The following is a 17,484-nucleotide window of genomic DNA, read 5'->3' as shown; positions in this document are numbered from 1 at the left end:
AGCAACACATTTTCAGCAATGAAAGTAGACAGACAAGTTCAGCAAGCTATTGGAAGTCAAATATGACATTGGCCTTCACTGCAAGAAAATAAAACAGAGATTTTAAGTTAGATGCAGGCATGTCTTGCTGCAGTCATACAAGGTCGAGTGTGGGATGCTGGAAAAGCACAGCAGATAAGGCAGCATCCGAGGAGCAGGACAATCGACGTTTCGAGCATAAGCCCTTCATCAGGATAAACAGTTCTTACTCAAAGGGTTGTCGACCTGTAGAATTCTCTAACAAAGAAGGCTGTAGAGGCCAAGTCACTAAGTATATTCAAGAGAGAAATAAATAATTGTTTTAGATTTTAAAAGGCATCAAGAGTATGAGGAGAAAGCGAGAATATGACATTGAAATAGAGGATCAACCACGATCATATGGAATAACAGAACAGATTCAATAGAAACTAAGAGCAGACATAGGGCTATGTATTTAATGTCACCACTTCTCAAAATCATAGGCAGGTTCACAATGTAAATTCACTATGAAAACTGACTCATAGGTGACACCAGAGATGTTTATTGCAGGATTCATTTTCAGAGACAAACTTCCATGCACAACACTGAAAAACCACGGCACAGAGTCTTCAAGGAGTTTTTTTTAAAATAACTTTGGGAAACAAGAACTTTTAACATTCCACTACCATGTATGTGTACAAAGAGATGTGCAAGGCATTCCAGAGCTGACCAATCAATATAACAACCAATATTGAGGATACAGAAATTATTAAACAAAGCAAGAAAGGTATTTGATGAGCTGACATTCCTTTTAAAATAATTACACTAAAGTAAACAGTCTCATACTTGGTGAAAATCATCCCTTGTCTCTCTAATTATTATTGGATAGATTCAGAGAATGAGTTACATCCCCTCAAATGCAGGACAAACTGGCTCCCAAAATAATTTGTCTCTTCTGCATAAGGACTTTTTTCAGAAGCTGACAAGGATATGTACTCAAGGTGGACACACTGACTGATTAATCTAGTCGTATTAGAATAGTTTTAATACATTTTTAATTAAAGTTAATTTTTATGATTGAGTTTTCTTATTTATATGTAATTGCTGACCAAATGAACAATGCACTCAACAAAGCCCCCATATGGAATTTTCTGTGTAAACAATAAAGTGAAAGTAGCATGAAATTAAATTGAATGAATGTTGACTCAGTACCTTAAAACTCAGGTTTCGAACTATGAGTCTTGCTTTCCTCTGCAATTTCTTCTGTGCTTGTTGTTTTGTATTGGCTTTAGAAGCTTCCTTGGGGACTGCAAAGGAAATGTAAAATGGTCATTTGGTAACACAAAACTTGAATATTGCTGAAAAAAAGACATGGTGATAATTTTTTTTCTTCCACTCATTGGGACAGTTGCAAGAACACCAATGTAAAGGGAAACAACATTTTACAGAGAAGAAAGTGTTGATTGGTTGGCAATGGGACTCTGATTGATATATGCATGATTATGGAGAATGCTTAAGTTAAATGACGACTGACTGTTAATTGACAGTCTTTGGTTAAATTTAAATCAGACAGATTGACTCTGATGGTCAAGGCATCGACCTGAGGAATGTACCTGAGAATGGTGTCACCTATATTGTCAATTTGAAACAGGCGCAGTGTGTGTACACATTCACTCTGTCTGCAAAGAGCAGAGCTCTATGTGTTAACATACTGGAACACTCACCAGCTTTCTTTCCCAAAAGCTTCTTCTTAGCGAGAGAAACAGAGAGTTTCTGGCCATCATAGAATTTCACTTCTTTCAAAGCTTTCTGCGCATCTGCCGGAAGTGAGAAGGTCACATACCCAAAACCACGACAAGTCTGACTCCCTGGGGGAAAAGGAAAAAGGAATCAAATCACTGTTCTTCACTGAACTGAACCAAAACGAAGGACAACACTGCTACACAGCACTGGGTAATGGTCACATCCAATAACAGTGCATTGGAAGTCCACTATTCTACCATCAACAACTTTCTGCTTGAAATTGCAGGAAAGTAATTTTAATTCTATCTTTCCAGCTTAGAGTCATAGAGTCATAGAGATGTACAGCATGGAAACAGACCCTTCAGTCCAACCCGTCCATGCCGACCAGATATCCCAACCCAATCTAGTCCCACCTGCCAGCACCTGGCACATATCCCTCCAAACTCTTCCTATTCATATACCCATTCAAATGCCTCTTAAAGTGTTGAAACAGTACCAGCCTCTACCACTTCGTCTGGCAGCCATTCCATACACATACCACCCTCTGCGTGAAAAAGTTGCCCCTTAGGTCTCTTTTATGTCTTTCCCCTCTCACCCTAAACCTATGCCCTCTAGTTCTGGACTCCCCAACCCCAGGGAAAAGACTTTGCCTATTTATCCTATCCATGCCCTTCATAATTTTGTAAACCCCTATAAGGTCATCCCTCAGCCTCCGACGCTCCAAGGAAAACAGCCCCAGCCTGTTCAGCTTCTCCCTATAGCTCCAATCGTCCAACCCTAGCAACATCATGTAAATCTTTTCTGAACCCTTTCAAGTTTCAATAGGAAGGACACCAGCATTGCACGCAATATTCAAACAGTGGCCTAACCAATGCCCTGTACAGCTGCAACATGACCTCCCAACTCCTGTACTCAATACTCTGACCAATAAAGGAAAGCATACCAAACGCCTTCTTCACTACCCTATCTACCTGCGACTCCACTTTCAAGGAGCTATGAACCTACACTCCAAGGTCTCTTTGTTCAGCAACACTCCCTACGACCTTACCATTAAGTGTATAAGTCCTGCTAAGATTTGCTTTCCCAAAATGCAGCACCTCGCATTTATCTGAATTAAACTCCATCTGCCACTTCTCAGCCCATTGGCCCATCTGGTCCAGATCCTGTTGTAATCTGAGGTAACTCTCTTCGCTGTCCACTACACCTCCAAATTTGCTGTCATCTGCAAACTTACTAACTGTGCATCTTATGCTCACATCCAAATCATTTATGTAAATGACAAAGATTGAGGACCCAGCACTGATCCTTGTGGCACTCCACTGGTCACAGGCCTCCAATCCGAAAAACAACCCTCCACCACCACCCTCTGTCTTCTACCTTTGAGCCAGTTCTGTATCCAAATGGCTAGTTCTCCCTGTATTCCATGAGATCTAGCCTTGCTAATCAATCAGTCTCCCATGAGGAACCTTGCCGAATGCATTACTGAAGTCCACACAGATCACACCTACTGCTCTGCCCTCATCAACCCTCTTTGTTACTTCTTCAAAAAACCCAATCAAGGTTGAGACATGATTTCCCACGCACAAAGCCATGTTGACTATCCCTAATCAGTCCTTGCCTTTCCAAATACACGTACATCCTATCCCTCAGGATTCCCTCCAACAACTTGCACACCACCGACGTCGGGCTCACAGCTTGATAGTTCCCTGGCTTGTCCTTACCATCCTTCTGGCTGGAGGGCCTGTTTCCACGCTGAAGGGAATCTAATCTAATCTAATCTAATCTTTCAGCAGTAGCACGAAGAGGGTTTGTTATAGGTCAAGTGCATTACCCTTTGCATTGAAAATTAAGAACAAGCTGGTCAAAAGGGAAACTAATACAGGTACACGTCTGTGTGGTACAACAACAAGGTGGCCAATTTCTCCTTGCTGTAACTTCTACGTAATGTTTCACTTACGTTGGGCGATGTGTAACTGAGGGAGTTAGGTGCTCTTTTGTTTTTGCTTCTTCAGTCTCCAAGAATTGCTCATTAGTCTGCTACATAAGAAGCTAGTTACTTGATGATAATCTGCTAAGTGACTACGCTCTATTCTATTCCCAAGGTTCAAATTCGTATTGCAACTTGTGGCAAGTTTGACAAAATATACAAATACATAAATAAATATATTTGAATAAAATAATTAAGTAATTAACCCAACCCCAGGGAAAAGACGAGGTATCACATTTGCAGCATGTGGGAAATGCTGCCAATCAATTTGATTGACGACAAACATATCTGCATTAAATGCTTGAAGTCTTTTCATTTACTTTGTGTTTAGGGACAGCAAATGTTTTAAAACTTAAATAGGAGGGCATTAAAGCAGAACTGGCTAAAATTAAATGGGAAAAAATCAGATTAAAGGATAGATCAAGAGAGATGCTGTAGCAGATGTTTAACTGGATATTTCAGAATAGATGCATTCCAAGCAGCAGACCCACCACCCATGGATCAGGAGATTGACATAATATAAAAACCAGCAAAACATTTACTAAAAAAAAATTAATAAGGAAGGAAAAATTAGAATACAGAAAGAAACTTGCCTGAAATACAAAAAAAACACAAGGTAAGAATTTCTACAAATATTTTAAAAAGAAAGCCTGGAGGTTGGCTAACATGGTGCCACTGTTTAAGGTGGATAGTAAGGACAAGCCAGGGAACTATAGATCAGTGAGCCTAACGTTGTTGGTGGGCAAGTTGCTGGAGGGAATCCTGAGGGACAGGATGTACATATATTTGGAAAGGCAAGGACTGATTAGGAATAATCAATATGGCTTTATGCATGGGAAATCATGCCTCACAAACTTGATTGAGTTTTTTTAAGAAGTAACAAAGAGGATTGATGAGGGCAGAGCAGTGGACCTGATCTATATGGACTTCAGTAAGGCATTCGACAAGGTTCCCCATGGGAAACTGGTTAGCAAGGTTAGATCTCATGGAATACAGGGAGAACTAGCCATTTGGATACAGAACTGGCTCAAAGGTAGAAGACAGAGGGTGGTGGTGGAGGGTTGTTTTTCAGACTGGAGGCCTGTGACCAGTGGAGTGGTGCTGGGTCCACTACTTTTTGTCATTTACATAAATGATTTGGATGCGAGCATAAGAGGTACAGTTAGTAAGTTTGCAAATGACACCAAAATTGGAGTGTAGTCGACAGCTAAGAGGTTGCCTCAGATTACAACGGGATCTTGATCAGATGGGCCAATGGGTTGAGAAGTGGCAGATGGAATTTAATTTAGATAAATGTGAGTTGCTCCATTTTGGGACAGCAAATCTTAGCAGGACTTATACACTTAATGGTAAGGCCCTACAGAGTTTTGCTGAACAAAGAGACCTTAGAGTGCAGGCTCATAACTCCTTTAGCTCCTTGAAAGTGAAGTCACAGATAGATAGATAGGATACTGAAGGCAGCGTTTGGTATGCTTTCCTTTATTGGTGAGTGCATTGAGCACAGGAGTTGGGAGGTCACGTTGCAGCTATTCAGGACATTGGTTAGGCCAGTTTTGGAATATTGTATGTAATTTTGGTCTCCTTCCTTTCGGAAAGATGTTGTGATACTTGAAAGGTTTGGCTGAACTGTTCCGCTCCCTCAACAATTTCTCTTTTGAATCCTCCCACTTCCTCCAGACGAAAGGGGTAGCCATGGGCATCCACATCAGCCCAGCTATGCCTGTCTCTTTGTCGGCTATATAGAACATTCTATCTTCTGGAGTTACACCGGCACCACTCCCCACCTTTTGCTCCGCTACATTGACGACTGCATCGGCACAACCTCTTGCTCCCACGAGGAGGTTGAACAGTTCATTAACCTCACCAACACATTCCACCCTGACCTGAAATTCACTTGAACCATCTCTGACACCTCTCTCCCCTTCCTGGACCTCTCCATTTCCATCAATGGTGACCGACTAAACACTGACATTTTCTACTAACCCACCAACTCCCACAGCTACCTGGATTACACCTCCTCCCACCCTGCCTCAGGCAAAAATGCTGTCCCCTATTCCCAATTGCTCCACCGCTGCTGTATCTGCTCCCAGGAGGACCAGTTCCACCAAAGAACACACCAGATGCCTCCTGCTTTAAAGACTGCAATTTCCTGTTCCACGTGGTTGAAGATGCCCTCCAATGCATCTCATCCACGCCCTGCACCTCCTTTCAAACACTACCTGTCCACCCACAACAAGGACAGAATCCCTCTGGTCCTCACCTTCCACCTTACCAACCTCTGTATACATCGCATCATCAGCCAACAGTTCCGCTACCTACAAATGAACCCCACCACCGGAGATATATTTCCCTCCCCACGCCTATCAGCTTTCCATAAAGACAGTTCCCTCCGGAACTACCTGGTCAGGTTCATGCTCCCTAACAACCCACCCTCCCCTCCTGGCACTTTCCCCTGCCACCGTAGGAATTTCAGAAATTGCGCGCACACCTCACCCCTCACCATCCAAGGTCCCCAAAGGAGTCTTCCACATCTATCAAAGCTTCACCTGTACTTTCACACGTCATTTACTGTATCCGTTGCTCCCAATGCGGTCTCCTCTACATTGGGGCCTCTTCTTCCACCTTAGAACCCTTCAGCCCCATGGCATCAATGTGGACTTCACCAGTTTCCTCATTTCCCCTCCATCCCCCTTACCCGAGGTTCCAACCTTCCAGCTCAGCACCGATCTCATGACCTGTCCCACCTGTCAATCTTCCTTCCCACCTATCTGCTCCATCCTCCTCTCGAACCTTTCACCTTTACCCACCTCCATCCATCTACTGCACTCTCAGCTATCTACCCCCAGCCCCACCTTCATCCCATATGTCTCTCCACATCTGAGGCTCCCAGCCTCATTCCTGATGAAGGGCCTTTGCCTGAAAAGTCTATTTTCCTGCTCCTCGGTTGCTGCCTGACCTGCTCTGCTTTTCCTGCACTACTCTAATCTTGACTGAAACTTGAAAGGGTTCAGAAAAGATTTACAAGGATGTTGCCAGAATCGGAGGATTTGAGCTATAGGGAGAGGCTGAACAGGCTGGGGCTGTTTTTCCTGGAGCGTTGGAGGCTGAGGGGTGACTACAGAGGTTTATAAAACCATGAGGTGCATGGATAGGATAAATAGACAAAGTCTTTTCCTGAGGTGGGGATTCCAGAACAAGAGGGCATAGATTTAGGGTGAGAGGGGAAAGACATAAAAGAGACCTATGGGGCAAAATTTTCACACAGAGGGTGGTACATGTATGGAATTAGCTGCCACAGGAAGTGGTGGAGGCTGGTTCAATTGCAACATTTAAAAGGCATCTAGATGGGTATATGAATAGGAAGGGCTTGGAGGGATGTGGTCCAGGTGCTGACAGGTGGGACTAGATTGGCTGGAATATCTGGTCGGCATGGACGAGTTTGACTGAAGAGTCTGTTTCCATGCTGTACATCTCTATGACTCTAAAAAGAAAGAAATAACCAAGTGAGCATTGGTCCTTTAAAAAGAAAATTTGTATAATTGGTAATGGAAAATAAAGAAATGGCAGTCTTCACTACATGTAACATTTGAGAAGTAGTTATAAATCAGGAAATGTGAGGGAGGAATTCAAGTAAATTACAATTACTGGAGAAGTGGCATTGAGTAAATTGTTAGAGCTGCAAATTGACAAGTCTCATGTCCCAGTGAACCTTATCCTAGGGTCTTAAAAATATGGCAGGTGAAATAGTTGATGTGTTGGGTTTAAATTTCCAAAACTCCTTCAATTCAGAGAAGGTCCCAATAGATTAGAAGATAGCAAATGTAATTCCGTTAGTCAAAAACGGAGGGAGTGAGAAAACAGGAAACTACATGCCAGTTCATTTAACATTTGCCAAAAGGAAGATATGAGCAAATATTATGAAAGAAATAAAAGTCTAGCATTTAAGTAAGTTCAATGTATTCAGGTAGAGTCACCATGATTTTGTGAAATGGAAATGTTTAACCGATCTACTGGAATTCATTGAAGAAGTAACATGAGTTGTGGATAAAGGGGAACCAGTGGATCTACTGTACCTAAGAATTCTAGGACGCATTTGATGAAGTGCCACGTCAACAGTTACTATGGAAAACAGGAGCTAATTTTGCAGGAGGTAGCATGTTGTCATAGAAAGACGACTGGCTGGCTAACAGAAAGTAGAGAGTAGGCATAAATGGTTCTTTTCAGGTTGGCAAGATGTAGTGAGTACTATTTGCAGCATTAGCATCTGAACGGTTTACAATTTATATAAATGACATGGATGAAAGGACAGAAAGAATGGTTTGCCAAATTTGCTGATGACACAAAGATAGATAGAAAATTAAGTTGTAAAGAGGACATAGGCAGGTGGCAAAAAGATATGGATAAGTGAAGTGAGTTGGCAAAGACATGGCAATTGAAGCATAATCAATGTTCCTTCAAATCTTCTTATAGCTACATGGGCCGTCGAGGTCTGCGCACAGAACTGGAAGACTGCAGGAGATTATGTGAGGAGCAGCATTTTACCTAACAAAAAAAACTGAGATGATAACCTAAAACAGGACTACTTGGACACTAAACACTAGAAACAGCACACAACTGACAGGGCTAAATGGTCCCATAACTAATGGATCAGATCTAAACCTACAGACTGCCTCATCCAGTGGCGAATGAAAAATAAATGCTGTGAAGACTCCACAAATATCCCCATTCTCAACGATGGGGGAGTTGATCATATTAGTGCAAAAGACCAGGCTAAAGTATTCACATCCACCTTCACCTAGATGTGCCAAGTAGATAAGCCATGTCAGCCTACTCCTCAGGCTCCCAGCAGGACATATGTCAGACTGAAGCTACTGATTACTGCAAAGACAATAAGAACTGACAACATTTTAGCAAAAGTACTGAAGACATGCTCCACAACGAGCTGTGCCCTGTCAAAGCTTTTCTGGTACAGCGACCACACTGACATTTACCCAACAATGTGGAACAATGCCCAGAAATGTCGCTATGCCCAAAAGGCAGGATAAATTCAATCTGGTCAATTACCACCCTTTCAGTCCATTTTACATAATCAATAAAGTGATAAAAGACCATAGGAGCAGAAATAGGCCATTCGTTTATCGTGTCTGCTCTGCCATTTGATCGTGGGCGATATGTTTTTCATCGCCATTGTCCTGCCTTGTCCCCATAACCCAGCTGTCTTAAATACACTCAATGAGAGAGAGAGAGAGACAGAGACAGAGAGATAGCAGAATGTTCAGCACTACATGCAACTCCTCACAAACCGAAATTGTCTCGGTCCATATGCAGCATATCTTGGACAACATCCAAGCTTGAGCCGATAAGTGGCATGTAACAAATGTGCCACGTAAGCGCCAGGCAATGGCCATTGCCAACAAGAGAATCTAACCATCAGCCTTTGACATTCAACAACATTACCATCACCCACTCACACTATCAACATTAATAAGAAGTTATCATTAATCAGAAATGGACCAGTTATATTCATACTACAACAGCAGATAATATGCTAGCAATAATGTGGTGAGAAATTCACTTCCAACTTCTCAGTGCCCATCCAGCATCTAAAAGACACAAGAGCGCGCCACATGTCATTGGGGTACTTGAGAATGTGTATAGGAAATGAGCAGGTTGGGAAAGAGTTAAATTTTGAGGTTTGTGAAACAAGATGTTCAGCTGAGCATGAGTCAGATCCAATAAGAACTTACAGTTAACAATGGGGTGCTGGAGGCAAGAGTAATAGGTTAACGAGGTGGAAAAGCAATCATTATGTATAGCCATTAAACAATATTGGACACATTCAGTATGTAAGATCAATTATCATGGGGAAAAGTACCAATTATGTGAAGCTAATTAACAAGGTTAAGAACATTCATTGTATAAGAGCAGAAGGCTTAATCTCTAGTATTGACACTCACTGATTATAACAATCACCCAATTAAATGTATGTTGCCATATCTGGGTGCTCTTCCCTGTAAAATGACTACTGGACACCATTTCATTAAAAAATAAACATTGTTCAAGAGAAGACCGGGAATCCATGTCCCTGAACACATGGGTGATCATTTTCTCTTTCCCTCCAGGGACTAGTATAAAGGAAGGTAAAACTACTCTATCTCTGAGCCTTTTGCTTCGACTGAAGGGGGAACAGGATGACAATGATGACAAACTGTGCTGAAAATCAAGCTCTGCCGTTTCTGGACTCATCACAAAACTTAAAAAGATTTTATCAAAGTACTGTATGTAAAAGATTTTCAATTTATCTGTCTTTTTAAACCCAGGCGAACAGAAAATGCAGATTTCTATACTTAACTAGGATTACCACTTATTGCAAAGAAAAATTGAAACTTCTGATAAACAACTAAAAACGATTGTCATACAACTCTTAAAAACCTAACTATGTTGTGAAACTACCCCTCCCATACATGACAAAAAAAAATTGTTACGGGTGGAGGGGAAAATACTGGGGAGCAATACAATGGTCTCTGTCCACAAGGTTAACTGAGGCTTGTCCTTTGGCTTGCCAGAACTTGCTGCCCTTTCTCTCTTTTCCAATCCTGTTCGCTTCCTCGCAGGAGACATAGATAATCGAGAACACCAGCACCTGCAAGCTCTCCTTCATGATATCCTGACTTGGAACAATATCACTAATCCTTCACTGTCACTCGACCAAAATCCTAGAATTCTCTTTCTTACATCAATGCAAGTATTGCAACAGTTCAAGAAGGCGGCTCACCACTACCTTCACCTGGGAAACAGGGATGTGTAAGAACTGCAATCTCACCAGTGATATGAACAAATAACAAAGAAATTAAATTTTCCCTTTCATAGGAATTAAAAAGCATATTATTTAAATGGTGAGAAATCACAGAGCTCTAAAATGCAGAGTGATCCACTTCATCAAGTACATGAATTACAAAACCAGTTACAGTGGATAATTAGGAAAGCTAATAGAATTATTTATTGCAATGGAAAATTGGATATAAAAATAGGGAGATTACACTTCAGTTATAAAATGGCACAGGTGACACCAATGAGTATTGTGAATATTATTGGTTACCTTAATTAAGGATGTAAATACATTAAGAGCAGTTTAAAAAAAGTTTAACAGAAATGTGTAGATTGCCTTGTGAGGAAAGTTTGTACAGGATATATGTATCTATTGGAGTCTGGAAGAGAACATGACAACCTGATTAAAACATAAGATCCAGAGATGGCTTGACTGGTTGGATCCGGAAAGAATGTTTCCTCTATTGGGAAAATGTAGAATTAGGGGCTCTTGTTTTTTTTTTAAAAAGTGTTTAGATCAGAAATGAGGCAATTTTTCACAAAGGGCAGTAAGTTTTGGACCTCTGTTCTGGAAAAGACAGTGGATGCAGCATCTTTGAATATTTTTAAAGCAGAGATGGATATAGTTTTGTTCGGCGGTGAAACATTATCAGAGGTAGGTGGGAAATGTGGGTTTTCGGGTTACAACTAGCTTAGCTCTGCTCCTTGTTCATCTCTATGAATAGGAAACGACTGATACCAGTTTAATACAACAAGTGACAAATACCAGATTAATAATACAAAGTAGAACCAGACTGAAAGAAGAAAGCTTAGAGAAGGACAAAAGGAGGCAAAGAGAGAATACAAGATACTGGGAAGTAATATTAAAGAATGCAAAACCTTTTGTAAATTTAAAAGGGTAGCAAGAGATGTGGGATGATGAGGGACCAGCAGGTTATACATAAAGACAAAGGGCATGGTTGAATTACTAAATTCCCATGAAGGAAGATGCTACTAAAATTGTGTGTGCTAGAACACTGGAAAATTACAGACATTACACCTTATTTTGAACAAGCTTTTATGGATAAATCCAAGATTTTATAGACTAGTCATCTTAATTTAAGTGGTGGGAAAACTTTTAGAAATGATAATCTGGATTTTTAAAATTGAGTTTACCCAACTTGATTTTATTTTTCATGATATAACAGAGTGTTGATAAGGTTCATGTGATTGATGTGGTGTATATGCACTTCAAGAAGTAATCCATAAAGTGTCATATATTAGACTTGCCAGCAAAGTTGAAGCCTGTAATAAAAATTCAGTGACAGCAGAAATACAAAGTTAGTGATAGGTAACAGTAGCGGTGAACTGTGGTTTTCAGACTGGAGGAAGGTAAACACTGGTGCTTCTCAGGCACTGATAGGAGGACAAACCTTTTCTTGATAGATAGCAATCATCTAAATTTGGGTGTAAAGGCCATAATGTCAAACTCTGTAGATAACCAAAACTCAAAAACATTATGGGCTGTGAAGGAATATACTTAAAACTTTCAAAAGGACAGAGACAAGTTGTGAGATGTGACAGAAATACTATAGAATTTTATTGTAGAAAAGCATCCAATTATATATTTGTATGAAGATTGAGGCAAGGTGATTTGAAATAAAAGGTACAATTCTAAAGAAGGTTCAAGAACAGAGAAGTAAATGCTCACAAATTGAAAAGAGCTGTTGAAAAGGTAGTTTAAAAGACACATGGGATCCTGGGCTTTGTAAGTTGAGGCGTACATTACAAAATCAAGAACATGATGATAAGCCTTTACAAAATACATGTTCAATCTCAATTGGCGTATTTTGTCAAATATGGGCATTTCACCTTTGGAAGGAATATGAAGGTTTTAGAGAGGGTATGGAAAAGATTTACAAGAGCAATTCCAGAGATGAGAGAATGCAGTTACACAGATAGATTGAAAAGCGGAGGTTGTTCTCCTCACAGGAGAAAAGGTTGAGATTTGATGGAGGTCACGAGCAAAAAAATATTAAACATGACATTCTGCTACAATACTGAGGGAGCACTGAGGCAGTCTTTCAGATGAGTTAAACCAAGGCCTTATCTAACTGTTCAGGTGGATCCAAAAGATCCCACTGTGCATTTTTGAAGCCATGATGTGGAGCTGCCAGTGCTGGACTGGGGTGGAAGGGTCAAAAGACACACAACACCAGTTTATAGTCCAACAGGTTTATTTGAAATCACAAGCTTTAGGAGCGTTGCGCTTTGATTTGGTGTCAAAAGGGCAGTGCTATGAAAGCTTGTGATTTCAAATAAACCTGTTGGACTATAACTCAGTGTCATGCGACTTTTGACAATTTGAAGAGCATAAGTGTTAACTCAACTGTCCTGGCCAGTATCCACTCCTCAATGATCTTCAGACACAAAACAGATTATCTGTCCATGATCACATTGTAAACCACTTTTCAGAAGAACACAAATGCTCTTCTGCAAAGCTGACACAACCAAAGTCGAAGAGCTGTTCAAAATAATGAGGTATATAAACAGGTTACAGAAAAAAACAGATAAACTATTCCCATTTGTGGAATGGGAGATAGCAGTTCAGGATTAGTGGTACTGGAAGAGCACAGCAGTTCAGGCAGCATCCAAGGAGCAGCGAAATCGACGTTTCGGGCAAAAGCCCTTCATCAGGAATAAAGGCAGTGAGCCTGAAGCGTGGAGAGAGAGTAGCATAGAGTACAATGGGTGATTGGGGGAGGAGATGAAGGTGATAGGTCAGGGAGGGGACGGTGGAGTGGATAGGTGGAAAAGGAGCTAGGCAGGTCGGACAAGTCCGGACAAGTCAAGGGGACAGGGCTGAACTGGAAGTTTGAAACTAGGATGAGGTGGGGGAAGGGGAAATGAGGAAGCTGTTGAAGTCCACATTGATGCCCTGGGGTTGAAGTGTTCCAAGGCGGAAGATGAGGCGTTCTTCCTCCCTACAAACCTTCGCATAAACCAAATCATCCGCCGACATTTCCGCCACCTCCAAAAAGACCCCACCACCAGGGATATATTTCTCTCCCCACCCCTTTCCGCCTTCCGCAAAGAACGTTCCCTCCGTGACTACCTGGTCAGGTCCACAACCCCCTATGACACACCCTCCCATTCTGGCACTTTCCCCTGCCACCGCAGGAACTGTAAAACCTGTGCCCACACCTCCTCCCTCACCTCTATCCAAGGCCCTAAAGGAGCCTTCCACATCCAAAGTTTTACTCACACATCCACTAATATCATTTATTGTATCCGTTGCTCCCGATGTGGTCTCCTCTACATTGGGGAGACTGGGCGCCTCCTAGCAGAGCGGTTTAGGGAACATCTCCGAGACACCCGCACCAATCAACCAAACCGCCCCGTGGCCCAACATTTCAACTCCCCCTCCCACGCTGCCGAGGACATGGAGGTCCTGGGCCTCCTTCACCGCTGCTCCCTCACCACCAGACGCCTGGAGGAAGAACACCTCATCTTCCGCCTCGGAACACTTCAACCCCAGGGCATCAATGTGGACTTCAACAGCTTCCTCATTTCCCCTTCCCCCACCTCATCCTAGTTTCAAACTTCCAGTTCAGCACTGTCCCCTTGACTTATCCTACCTGCCTAGCTCCTTTTCCACCTATCCACTCCACCGTCCCCTCCCTGACCTATCACCTTCATCTCCTCCCCCAATCACCCATTGTACTCTATGCTACTTTCTCCCCACCCCCACCCTCCTCTCGCTTATCTCTCCATGCTTCAGGCTCACTGCCTTTATTCCTGATGAAGGGCTTTTGCCCGAAACGTCTATTTCGCTGCTCGTTGGATGCTGCCTGAACTGCTGTGCTCTTCCAGCACCACTAATCCAGAATCTGGTTTCCAGCATCTGCAGTTATTGTTTTCACCTCGATAGCAGTTCAGGACATTATGAGGAACAACTGCTGACTTATCAGAACCTGAATGGACTCTTCAGATGTGTGGCTGAGACAAATTTAATTGTGGTTTTCATAAAGGAATTAGATCAGCACTTGAAAAGTCGGGAAGTGTCGCGCTGGGAAAGCACAGCAAGTCAGGCAGCATCCGAGGTTCAGGAGAGTCGACGTTTAGGGCATATGCTCTTCATCAGGGCTCTGCTGTGCTTTTCCAGCGCCACACTTTTCGACTTTGATGTCCAGCATCTACAGCCCTCACTTTCACCTGAAAACAGTTGCAGGGCGAAGGGAAATGGAGCTAGCCCAGCTTTTCCTTGTTTAGAATTGGCACAAACACCATCAACCTCATGGTCTTCTTCTGTATTGTGGCCATTTTATGTTTCTATAAATCTTTTCCATACGATTGGCAAAGCCCGAGTTCACCTCTCCATTGACTCTGGAAATTATGAAGATTTCAGCTAAATCACCAGGACTCGTGAGTCCTGTACCGGCTTGCTGTTCCTTCACCACGTGTTCCCCCTCCTCCCTCCTCCCTCTCCCCTCACCTTTCTCATTCACCACAAAGCAGTGTTTGATCGGGCCCAGCTCGCTGTAAATCTTCTCCAGTTGCTCACCAACCGCAGTCTTGGGCAGATTTCGTACAAACACAGTCGTCAAACGACCGCTGACCATCGGCAGCGCTTCTCCCACGGTATCGGCCATCTTTAATGTGTTACAGTTTATCCGCTCCGATTGGAGCAGAGTAGCTACCGTAAACAGTCCGGCTGGAGACAAACGTCTGGGGAACTACATATACTGTGTGTACCCAGTAGATCTTAGAAATAAGTTTTTGTGATCATTCTTTGACAGACGATTTTGCATTAATTATTACTAATAAATTTATATTATTTACACTTATATTGGCATATCATGTAACTTCCTTTCATTGGTTTTTAACGTTTCAATAATCTGTGATTTTGGATATAGGTGTCACTGGAAAGGCTATTATCTGTTGGCTACCTCTGACAGGTAATTAAAGAAATGTAGCAATGGCAGTATTAAATCAATTCCTTCTGGTTACAGAAAACTCAAGCGTATCAGTAAAAAAGAACACATGCTTTCCTCTCCACTAGTATCAAGGTACAAATATAGCTCAAAGAAAAGTTGTCAGTTGGAAAAGCTCTTTTGAATATGATTCACCTAGTCTTGTTAATGACCACTTTAGCTAAGCCTTTTTAATAGCCCATCGGATAGGAGGCACCTTTGACAATGCCCCTTCTGTACTGCACTGAGGTGTCAATCCAGATTATGTACTCAAAATATGAGATTGGTTTTGAATTTATGATCTTCTAACTTCGAGTTCAATTTTCCCAAATTTTGGATGTGTCAATTTTAGGGAGTTTGATAGAGGGTTATTTATAGATTCATAGAAATGAATAGTCACCTGTTCTGCCTTATTTCCCAAGAGTAGGTCAAGTTTTACACCTTTTCCAGTAGGTACATCCACATACTGAATCAGAAAACTGTCTTGTACGCACTTAATAAATTCCTCTCCATCTAAACCTTTAACACTATGGCAGTCCCAGACTATGTTTGGAAAGTTAAAATTCCCTACCATAACCACCCTATTATTCTTACAGATAACTGAGATCTCCTTACAAGTTTGTTTCTTGTGGGAGATTAGAAATGTTGTTTTTGCAGATGGGTGAAGGGGTGTAGTGTGGGGGAAGGGGAAGGGGAACATTATACAAACGGTTGCGGAATTCTTGTAGCATGTAGCATACTTAAGGCTAAGACTTTAATGAATATAGAGGGTCTTTTAAAGAAAATAGTTTTAAGCTAGGAAATAACTTTAATTTCACAATAAAGCTTATAGTATGATAGGAGAAACTGGATAAAAGAACAAGCTGTAACAAACAAGGAACAAAGAATACAGACATACAAGGACAGCAGGATGGCCAGATAAGAAAATAACGAGAGAGAAAAAAAACAAGTGAGGTCATCGGCTTATGATAGGATGGGAAAAGGGAGGCGTGATTCCGAAACTTGTAAATGAATAAGGTTGCTTACATGCTCTATTTTTGCACGCATTTTTGCTTGATTACAGAAGCGTCCAGTTCTGGCAAGACTGTAATAAATTGTTCTTGTTTCTAAGGCTTTGTCTTAGGTTGGTTGATTTGTGAATGAGTTCTGTTTCTCACAATTTGGGGGCCTCGTTCGGGATCCAAAACTCCGACCGCTCGGCACTCTTGGGACGAGGGAGGAGGTGCACCTTGCCGATTTCGGTGATCTCCGACTCCCTTGCTTGTCGTTCGCGGTTTGGGTGAGTACGATCCAGACTGGGAGACCCTGGAAACAAGGCGGGCAGACGCGGCGGGTTCGGTCGGGCAACTCTTGTGCACAAGACCTGGGTAGGGAAAGGTCTTAAAGGATATATCCAGGCGACCGGGGCAGTGGTATTTGCTGCAGTAATTGCTGCAGGACTGGGCACACCAAAATGACCAGGTAACTCTGTGCACAGACCAAGGTAAAAAAAGAGACCTTTAAGTATTGCCTTGGTGGTCAGGCGTACGAAAGTACGGGGAATTGGCGATATATAAAATTAAGCATATGTTCATGGAAAGCAGCCCGTGTCAGAAGGGCTAGTAGCTGAAGGGCTACTGAGGGTGCACTTCGTAACTAACTTATGGCCAGACATCCAGAAAAATATCAAAAGCTAGAGGAGTCGTTGCGGGAAGCTAATACAGCAAGTAGAAAGTTTAACCCTTTGTGATTCGGTTTGAATGCACATTTGTTTGTTGGTGATTAAATGTTTGTGCTTTGTTCCCTGGAGCTTGAGATCTGGGACTGTTTTGAATCTGATTTCTACTATGGAAAGTTTAACATGATTTCTTTTAAGGTTGAGGATTTTACAGATTATGAAATAAAATGTTAACTCCTGTTATTTTTACAGGTCATGACTGCCTTACTATCAGTTTGTAACTAATCTCTTTTATCCTTACATAAAAGTGATTTATGGAG

General features: G+C 41.9%; 1 protein-coding gene across 2 annotated transcripts in view; it reads right to left on the bottom strand.

Moving 5' to 3' along the window:
- Positions 1–15,196, bottom strand: part of rbm28 (RNA binding motif protein 28) — a 40,416-nt gene extending 25,220 nt beyond the window's left edge. For both annotated transcript variants that reach the window (XM_072562812.1, XM_072562813.1), the window contains exons 1-3: positions 15,030–15,196; positions 1,722–1,865; positions 1,210–1,304 (exon numbers count right to left, since the gene is read on the bottom strand). In XM_072562812.1, the coding sequence (XP_072418913.1) occupies positions 1,210–1,304; positions 1,722–1,865; positions 15,030–15,186 (396 nt within the window). In that variant the 5' untranslated portion in view covers positions 15,187–15,196. The remainder of the gene's footprint in view (positions 1–1,209; positions 1,305–1,721; positions 1,866–15,029) is intronic.
- Between the last annotated feature and the right edge of the window lie 2,288 nt (positions 15,197–17,484).

The sequence above is a fragment of the Chiloscyllium punctatum genome, chromosome 44, assembly GCF_047496795.1.
Source record: "Chiloscyllium punctatum isolate Juve2018m chromosome 44, sChiPun1.3, whole genome shotgun sequence".
NCBI classification, from domain to species: domain Eukaryota; kingdom Metazoa; phylum Chordata; class Chondrichthyes; order Orectolobiformes; family Hemiscylliidae; genus Chiloscyllium; species Chiloscyllium punctatum.
Note: the sequence above shows the minus strand (reverse complement) of the source record. Positions and strands in the feature narration are given on the sequence as shown.